Genomic DNA, 10,751 nt, shown 5'->3' with positions numbered 1-10,751 from the left:
TTAGCACCCAACGCCCCAATAATCCAGTTCCTTTCTGTTCTAGCAGGAGCGGCACGCTGCACCATAACAAGGTAAGCTGTGTGCTTGTGTGCGTGCGTGTGTGTGTGTGTGTCCGTGTATGTGAATTCCCAGTGAGGACGCTGACAGAAGCGATGAACCACTCGCCATGTGACATGCAGCAGTGCCCGCGGGATTGGCTGAGCTAAGCGATGACCTCAGCAAGCTTCCCTCCCTCCCTTCCTCTCTCCCTCCCTCCCTCCTGTTCTCTCTGTCTCTCTCCACTCTGCTTTTTTTCCTGCCCTCTTTTGAGCATCCTTTGGTGATCGTGTAGACCACAGCCGCAGTGGCTAGCAGCAGCATCCATGGCCTAAACGCAGAGGACTAAAACATCCACCGGCCCGCCGTACCAAGGATACGGGGACTTTAAAGACGAGGCTGGAAGTGTGCTCTGTTTTTTTTCTTACATCTCTCCATCTGGTAACCAGGGGCTTCTCTTCTCCCCTCCTCCCATTTCAGGCTCCTTGGAGATAGAGGAATGCAAATCTGCAATCATGATGGAAGGTGAGGGCTTGGTCTATTTTTATCTTATTGCTTCTCGTTGCGTGTACGGCCCAGTGTGTGCTGGCTTTAAATGCCATAAGCTGTCCGCCTATTTTGAGTGGCTTGACATTCCGGTAACTCAATATAGAACCGAAGGTGCTGGATATCTCAAATATAGACTCACATCCTCACATGCACGCACTGTGCACACACTCACATACATGTATTTGTACTCTATTGTACAGGGATATATCCATTTTTTTTCTTTGTGCTTTCACCTCACCCCCCTTTAGATGGCTTGTCTTTGTAAAGGATTATTTGGATTTTGCAGTTACGGCTTATGTGCCCAGCTGGCCGCCTCTGAATTCTCTTTGTATGTAGAGTTCACACACATACTCACGTACACATTATACTGTAACGCAGCACTCGTTTTTAATCGTGTGTCTGCTCAAGGCCGTTTCTTTAAAGGGAGGTGTTCATGTGTGTAATTCAGTGTGTGCATGCGAACACCGCTGTCAACTGTGTTTTGGAGGGAGAAACGGGATGGTTTGTTTCGCATGTGTGACGGAGGTTTTTATGTAACTGTCGGCCTGACGAGAACATATCATTTATTTATAACATTGGATCAGATAAGCTCAGTATCGTGTCACCTGTTCCCAAACACTGTAGTCTGTTCTTTTGCGTGACTGGTTCGTTTCGTTTCTGATGTACAGTCAAATGTAATGGTTGAAATCAGTAGAATAGTGATTGGTTGAAGGGATTTAAACAAGAATTGTTTGTACAGTTTACACTGAATAGAGTAAAATGGTACATATTGTTTGTGACATCAGATTATGTGTGTCATCCACCCCTTTTATATGGATTACAACATGTGTTATTGAGGCATGTGGAGAAACGCCAGAACAAACCATTTGCCACTTTCTCATTCACTCATTCTGTATAATATTTGACTATGGGATATGTGTGTAAATAAAATGTATATGTGTGTGTGTGTGTGTGTGTATATATATATATATATATATATATATATATATATATATATATATATATATATTATATTATGGCTTAATGTATTTTACATTTTGGTTACCACAGGTCCCTATAAGGACAGTAAAATCACTAATATTTTGAAATCTCTTAATAAATTATGTATTAATGCAACCATAATATTGTAGAGTGGTTCTAGTGAGGGATAGACGTAGGGTTAGGAGATGTAAGTTATCAATTGCTCATTATAAAATCTTGATAGAAAACCAAAATGTGACAGATCTAAGGTCTTAAGGTGTTAGGTAACGCAGAAGCAAAAGTGATCGCTGCTGTCACTGTGGCCTCAAATAGATGTGACATAGAGGTGAATCTCTTAGTGTGGATAGTACAGGCTTAGCCATGCGTGGATTACCTGAAGGTGTAAAATAGGAAGGTAATCCACCTTGTGTTTTCAAAATGATGCTTTCAGCCTGCTTCAACTCCCAAGATATTTTTGCCTCTAATCTTGTCTGGTCGAAGTTGCCATGTCCACCTTGTTCAGTTGTGAAAAAAATATAGCTTAAAGTAAGATAATATGCATGTATGGCTGCTAGGATACTCTTTTCTGAGTAAAAGAAGAGAAAAAAGCTTTCTCAGACTCTTTTTGAGTCCGAGGTCGGATATTAGGTTTTTTTGTTTATGGTGCAATACTTTAAATTGGTTGTTTCTCTTTGTTTATTTAGTTAATTCATTGTGAGATTTGTTATATTACTATATTGTATATTTTGAAAGAATTATTGACCCTATACTCTAGTCTATGCTCTTCCTCTTATCCTGTTACCATCCTCTCATTTCTCTCCTAGACATGCCAAACCTTCTCAAGGATCATTAAACGTCAGAACAGATCATTTTAGAGACTTGAATCTGACAATATTGCTGTTATTTCATGACTCCAAAAACATTGTAAGAAGTTTAAGTTAACATAATAATACTTTTGTTTCATCATATGTTTAAGATGCTATGCTATGTTATTGTTCACTAGCTCAGTGGCATGTGGTGCAGACTAAATGTCCTTGTGCACAATAAGCAACACACATTTTTTGGCCATAAAAATACTGTTTTCCATTATTGCAATGGTTTCTTAATAATCACAATCCATTTTTTGAAGTGAAACAACAACTAGCTTGTGTCATTACCCGTTATACGAGCGCTCTACTGACACCAATTGTTAGAGACCCTGGCAATGTATGGGTGGGGTGCGACTGGGCTTTTAAATAGAAGGGTTGCCATATAGACTGCTTTAAATAGTGTCAGTGGTAGTGATAGTATTTCCTGTACAGCAGAGGTTTGGCTCCACCCAACCCCGTGTCAGGAATACAAGAAGGGATTTTCAGAGATTTTTTTTTGAAAATTTGCCTTGTAGAATGGTAAATAAATAGATTGTTAATTTCATACTAATTTTAAAAACACCATATACTAATTTTAAATTTAGAATGCTGCTATGTTTATTTTTAAGTTTTTTTAAACCACAATATTGGTTTTAACTGTTGCAGAATTTTAGATATTCCAGTTGGTAGGAAAGTAAGCCAATGCAGAAGTAAAATGGCGAAATTGCTTCCTGTAGTCTGTTAGAGAATTAACTGGGGAGTTTTGTCTGTGTGCCATGTGGGAGTCGTAAAAGAATAATTCCATTATGTCCTCTTGCTCTACTTTTAATGAATATATTAAATTGAGTAAAGACTAGCTCGAGTGCTTATTTGTTACTTTGTGTAGGAGGCTTAATAACATAAATGTACATACACGCTTTCTAAAAGTAACTACTCATTATTTAGGTTCTGTAATATAAAGCAAACTCATCAGCCAACAGCGTATTATAAAAGATTTACAACTCTGAGCGAAAATGAAGTTTGGCCAATTTTAAGAAGTACAGCATGAATGAGGACTGTGACGTGTCTGTTAAATGATCATTTTAGCCAATCAGAAGACTTTGAGTTGTTTTATGCCTGTTCCTCTTTGCGAGGGTGGAGTTAGCAAAGAATGGGCATGGTCTAATTCAGTAGCTGAATTTGCTGACATCTAAGATGCCATTTTACCCATAACTTATTTTTGGTTTGAAAAACTTTAAAACTAATATAATAAGTCTTATATTTCGACATATATAATAGAATAAAATAATTTCCACTTTGAGGTGCAGAGACAGAGCACTAGTGACAAAAAATGAATTCCTACAGATGACAGCCGAAGAGGAAGTGAACGCAGACAGCATGTGAAAGGGCTCTTACTGTACTGTGGCGAGACAGAGGCCGGCTCTGGTTGTTTTGGCAGTAACTGGAGTTGAGCTGGAGCGGTATTTCCCAGCAGGCTAAAGCAAAAAGTGGCTTGGCATCTGCCTAAAGTGGAAGATGATTTTTCACTGTCTCATGATGCCAAGAGTTATATCGGACAGTACCTTCAGTAATACACATGAAGCATTGACAGGGCTACACGCAAGGAGAAGTTGTTAGAAAATAATTTTGGATTCACTAAAAAAGACGTTCTTAACTGGTTTTGCTTCAGGAGTTACAAATATCATATTATTATTATTAAATTACCTTGTGCTGAAATGGCCCAACAGTGCGCAGAATTACTAAAGTTACAGGGAAAACTGGAAAACTTTGATAACATTATACCATTTTTTTTTTTTTAACCCAGTGTCTGTGCCTGTCTGCACATCAAAAGAGCCACTGGGCTTTCAGTTCACTGTGATAACACCCCCTCTACTACAGAAACACTGAGTGCTTTGAAGAATGAGGGCCTTTGTTCAATGGCAACAATAGATTGGTCAAAGAACTAAGATGAACTTAGCAAAATGAGGAAAGAAGCTGAACTCATTGCATGAATAAGTATATGAGTTTCTAAATTATTTGTGCATGTACTTTTGGAATACAGCATGCAGTAATACAGTTACAGATTACAGATTCTGATATTGAATAGTTGTTTGATATTGTACACAAAGCTAGCAGAGGTGTTTTGTTTTGAGCAAAACATCATAAATAACCAAAATAATTTAATGGTTTAAGCACTAGACTATAAATGTGGTGTGGATTGTTGGCTTTTCTTGTGTTTTCAGAAAGCATCTATTTTGAACTGAATGCGTACGTTATCTTGTATAGTGTGGCCATACAGTATGATTTCTGTATTTTTTAATTTTTTCTGTATTTATTTTATTAGTTAAACGTAGTGGAAGCCAGATTATTATCAGCAACCTGGCCCAGGTGACATTATTCTCCAGACATTGATCGTCTTACTTTAAAACATTCCACCCTGTTTATTAAAATGACATAAATTGGTCTCATAACTTTAAGTTCAAGTCGACACTAACTCTCAAAGTCTCACTCATTTACTTCAGCTCTTCATTTTCATCCTGTTTCGTTTCATCCTGCCATTGCATAAATAATCAAGTTCAAATTGAAAAAGTGTAGGTGCCTGAGCTTGACCAGAGCACATTTTTGAAAGTCTGGAATATACTTTTATAAAAAATACTTCTATTGTAACAACACAGCCAAAGGCTTTCTCTCTCTCTCTCTTTCTCTCAAAATGGTCTATATAACTGAATGTAATCCTAAATACTTGTAAGGGCAACTGTATATGAAGATTTTACCTTGTCTAGCTTATGAGGCGTATTATTTACTTGATTTTAATAGTTGCCGCACTATATACCTGTGTTCACAGTGGAGTGTATGGGTGGGTGTTTCTGTCTGTACAGATCTAAAGGGCCCAGATTAGATCTGTTGGCCAAATATGACCCTGGATTAACACATCCCTGTCTCCTCATTTCCCCTAAAAGCAACATAAGGAAAAATGCTATTGGGAAAATGGCGACATTACATGTGTGTGTGTGTATAATTATATATATATATATATATATATATATATATATATATATATATATATATATATATACACATATATAAAGAATTACATAAAATGGAATAGAATTTGTAACAATATACAAAGTATTACTGTTGCTTTTGATCAAAGTAATACAGCCCTCTTGAAGGAATTCTTATAAACATAAAATATTTTCAGTATTAATTTACTCAGGCATATACAAACATTTTCATAATTACTTACACATTTGAGATCAGTTTCATTCATTAAAGTACTGTGATAAATGTGGGATTTGATGAGAGACACTCAGCACAGAGTACTTCACAGATCATTTCCTGTTTACAGTATTAGAGTGGATTATCTTTTTGTTTCCTTCCTCTCTTTTTACTTTTTTGCTTTTTTTGCAGCGGGGTTTAAAATAAACTTTTTCGCCCACCATACAATTTAGCTACTAAATGTTTAAATGGAAATTAAATTGAACAAATAAAATCAATTTTTACCGACTATTCCTTTAAAACAGCATTTCACTGTAATTGTACTGTAAATATAGTGCACTCCAAAGCAAGTGTTAAACAGTAAACACGTTAGAGTTCAGCAAACAAGCACTCAGTTGATATAGCTAGTTGTTTCCTCACAAAAGTCGTTGTTTTATTACTGTTTGACTCCTGGTTGGAGGATGTCCTTTATGAATCATATCCTTCCAGATTTGCTAGTTGATATGTGTTACTTGGCAAAAAGTAACACATAAAAAAACAACTGAAAATGCAATATTTCTTTATGTCTAATGCATGAAAGTAGATGGACTGAAAGAGAGTGGTTTCAAAAGAGTTGTGACTTATCGATGAACTATTTGTCCAGGCTTATTTTTGCAGGCCTTTTCCTGCTTCCCTTCTAAACAATCAAAATGAATATGTGAAATAAAGTGTCATGTTCATTTAAACTGCGAAGTAACTTCCCCATTTGGTTTGATTTCATCTTGCCTGGGGCACCACAACAGCCAGAACTCACCAGAGTAACCTTGAAAGTTATGATCCTGTCATTATGTGAAATGGTTTCTTGGTTTGACTGAAGGTTACTTGAATGTGTGTACATCCGTATATGACCCTACAGAGCCCTGTTATGCAAACAGTAGTCTTGCCTTAGAGCGAAAAAGCAATTTATTGTCCTGCCACTGTGCTCTTTGTGGGCTGATGATTGAAAGCATTAGTTCTATTGCAGGAAGGACAGATTAAGTACCTTCTGGATGGACCTTGACTATGATATAACAGGAAAGAGCATCTGTCATCAAGACACATGTATAACACGTTAGAGAGAAAGGTCCCTTGATGCCTGTCTGTGTTCATTACACCTGAACCTCTGCGAAATATGTATTTATTTCATATGGATATGAAATGTAGGTTTTGCATATCTACACAATCACATGCGAGTTTACTGCATGGCTGTACAGGCGTGTGTGTTAGGGCCTGCATGTGCGATGACTCATCTGAATGAGCTGTGCTGCTCACCGTGGGCTGGACTGTCTCACGGATGGCAGATATGGTGCTGATCCGCTCAGAGCTGACTGGCTGCGTTAGCAGCTAAAGCATGAGTATGAGCTGCTCTCAAGGCACAGCAATAAAAGAGATGATAGTGTATGTTTTTTGGAAAGTTTTTTTTTTGGTTGAATAGGCAACATAATTCAAAACAAGTCGAACACTTGTGAGGATTGCGATATTGAGCACCGAAAAATGCATTGTTTTTGGATAAACTTGCAATAAACATATAAAAATGGAATGTTAACGATATTATCTTAACAGCCATTTATGCTGTTATTTTATTATATATTTTTAAACTTTTAAAAACTCACCTTGTACACTACAGTCTGATGCTGGTTGAGTCCCAGATACCGACCTTCAAATGATCCGAAAGATTGTCTGTGCCATTTTCATTTGATTTTGAGACGATTTCTGACTCGTGCAACTCTTTCTTGAGTCGGGCCGAATTTCAGTTTTGTTGTGCTTCATTTGTCATGCTATATTCATGCAGTGTACAGGGAGAAACAAGAAGCGATAAGTCTTTTCCTGACAGGCAATCGGACATGTCAGAAATTTTGGTTGCCCATCGTTAGGATATACAGTTGAAGCATAGCTATGAACCGACTGCCCTAAACTCAGTGCTTTTTCCATCACTGCATCTGTGTGCGAAAACAGATGCTTTAACTAGGCTGTTTAAACTTTTTTGCTGCAAGAAAGAAAACAAAAATAGGGAGATCTTTAGATGAAACAATTTTATTATCACGGAAAGTGAATCATTGCCCATTTTGTCATCAGTGATGACGCAAAATCACTATAAATATTTCAGTTTTAAACCATGAAAGCGAGCCAGTGCATGTGCTATATATATATATATATATATATATATATATATATATATATATATATATATATATATATATATATATATATATTAATAAACACACCTGCTCTAGTCAGCTCACACTGTGCTGTGCTGCTGTTTGAACAGAGCAGATATATTTTCCATGTGGCGCCATTCAAATGAGTAGCGCTGTTTTGTTCTGCTTTTGCCACAAACATGTTAAATCAAATATGTATCTATTAATTGAATATTTGAATCTAAATCTTTTATTGAGGTTATTAGAGATTATATCAATATAATTTTAGTTATCTTTTTATCATAGTATATTTCTCCCACGCCCTCGCTGCGCCCCCAGATCTACAGGCCCTGAAAAACACGAGTATCAGTCATAAAACTACACTTTAGCTAATTAAAATTAGTTTTTGACTAGGGATGGGTATTTTCCAAAAAATACTGCATTTGAATATTTGGGCTCATAAAAACGAAATATCCGAATATTTGTTTATTTAAATGAGGTTTATTGAATTTTTTTTGTCACACTTATGACACAACACAACGTTCTACAACAATGTTACATTATATCGCAAGGTTTTAACTTGGTTGAAAACATGTAAACAAAAAACAATAGACATATACTCCCATATGCCTATATTTATTGTGTTTGCATTGTTTCAATTTATTAATTCTAAGAAACAGTAATATCCACATGTTCAAGTTTGCTCCTCAGTCTGATAACAATAAGAACGCCCTGACTAAGATCTGCTGACAGTGTCTTAGTGCTTTGTGTTAAACCACTCTCCTTTGAGGAAACTTTATATATGCCAGATAAACTCTATTCTCGGATCAATCAGAGTACAGCTGCGCTTACCTGCAGTCGTGAATACAGTCATGGACAGCTGTCTTTCTTCAGTCCACTGTGTGGATTTCATGTGCTTTCTCATTGCGATGGTAATTTTATGATAAATCAGTTTCACTAATTCTTTTAATCAGATGTAATTATATTTTGTCAGATCATTTAATAAGATCATCTCGATCAAAATAATTCCAAACTTGGCGAGGCAGAAAGATGACCACATTCTGTGATAAAATACTATCAATTTGTTAACACTCTCCACAGCAAACCCAGTGGATTTAGCTATAACTGCTTATGATTTCATTTGGATTCACTGTATTTTCTGCCAGCAAATGAAAACATAATAAAATTCTAATTATGTTTTTATTGTTCGAATAATAGTTATTATAATCGAATGCTCGAGTATTCGTGCACACCCCTATTCTTGACACATCACTTGAATGTTAATTCAACAGATTATTGCGAATTATGTGTTGTTCTTATTAATTTAGTTATTGGATACAGTTGAAAAGCTCAAAATGTTGGACAGGCAAAGATCACCATCTAAAAGGGTTACAGAATTGTTTAAAACTAGTTACTTCTCATTAAAGTAATTTTAAATAATTGTATAAACTTTTTTTTTTTTTTTTTAATTGAAATGTAGCCAAATTGGTGGCAATCAATTTGATGTAGAGGCCATTACATGTGTAACTGGGCTTCAGATGAGTTAAATACTGGCTGTGGAGCCCATGCCGCTCTGTCCCTGTCCCAAAGATGAGTCATCCTGATTAGGTTTCATTACTTCCCTGCTCTAGACAATAGAGGCTCCATTGATTTTTATCATCAGCAGAGTGGATCAGGAAAGAGAACGGGGCAGGAGAACGAATCAGCAGAATCTGAGCAGAAGGCATTGTGCAGCTGCCTTGCAATGCGTGTTGAAACTGGAGTTTGTGAGAGCCTCTCAGTAGACTCTATTAGAGACTGAAAAAACATGCAAAGTCATCCAAACACTGGGAAACAAAGCAGAATGTTCTAATATTGCCGAAATATCCATGTAAATTCATGCAGTATAATTCATAGCGGTATTCTCCCACGATTTGTAAGATGTGTGTTAAACTCGTGGTACAGTTTAGTTCATTACACATTAAATGCCAGTAGACTTTAGTAATGTCACTGCTATTGGTTGCCAGTGGTACAGCATTTGATTGGCCAGGAATCAGAGTAATGAAAGCACATTTCTATCAATGTTTAGAAGTTAATTTGTGGTAAAAAAGATACACTTGTAGGAAAAAAACATGTAAAAAAAAAAAACTATTGTAATATGGTAAGATATGTATGATTTTGTTACTGTTAACATTAGGTTTTGTCTATGCTACATGCGTTTCTGCAATTCTAATGGCAATAACACGCAGAACTAAGTTTGCTTTTGTGCCGAGGACATGAAGAGCATCAGCTGGTGAGGCCTGAAGGCTAAAATCAGCCCTTTGAGAAACCGCACTACTGCTCTCGCCTGTCTTTCTCCATCATGAGAAATGTATCATCCTCTTGCAAAAGGATTGCATTTTTACTTTTTACTGTGAACACCACAAACATATAAAATAAGTAACATTTAAAATATACTGCCTTTTATTGATCCCGCTTCTTTTATCTCTGCAAGGTGTAAGACCAATATTAACTGCAAGCAAACTGACAAAGACCCAGTATAGTAATAGAAGATTTTTAATTTCCTGCAGCTGTTGTTGTTGTTATAAAGATGTTTAGAGATTATAATTGTCATTTTAAAAAATTGCCTGTATTATCTTTGTGTGGGTGGTGGAGGAAAAGGGCAATCTGGGACCGCATGGACCAAACCCATCACAAACACAGTCGCTGCCGCGTTCAAATCCAGATGAAGGGAACTCCCATGTGCAAAGTCAAGATTAAAGATAGAGGTTAATGGAAGAAACCCACAGACACTCCTTAAAAAGCCACTTCCACGGAGAAAGCCATGAGGGGAAAAAGAGGACAGAGCTTACAGATAGAAAAACAAACCTTCTCCAATAGTTTTCTGTTTCATACCAGTTCCTGGGATAGGAAACAATTTTTTATGTCAGACAAATTGGACTTGGTTTCTTGTTACAGACCATGTTCAAAAACTGGAAGGAGTTGACACTGATTTTTGGGTGCTATTACAGTTACAGACAAAAGT

At 36.6% G+C, this 10,751-nt stretch overlaps 1 protein-coding gene across 1 annotated transcript in view; it reads left to right on the top strand.

The window, feature by feature from the left end:
• The first annotated feature begins 270 nt into the window (after window positions 1-270).
• sgip1a (SH3GL interacting endocytic adaptor 1a) overlaps window positions 271-10,751 on the top strand; it is a 49,195-nt gene continuing 38,714 nt past the window's right edge. The window contains 1 exon segment of the mRNA XM_043242571.1: window positions 271-561. Coding sequence (XP_043098506.1) covers window positions 552-561 — 10 coding nt within the window. The 5' untranslated portion in view covers window positions 271-551.

This window comes from Puntigrus tetrazona, chromosome 6 (genome assembly GCF_018831695.1).
Source record: "Puntigrus tetrazona isolate hp1 chromosome 6, ASM1883169v1, whole genome shotgun sequence".
Classification (NCBI taxonomy): domain Eukaryota; kingdom Metazoa; phylum Chordata; class Actinopteri; order Cypriniformes; family Cyprinidae; genus Puntigrus; species Puntigrus tetrazona.
This window is presented reverse-complemented; position numbering and strand designations above follow the sequence as displayed.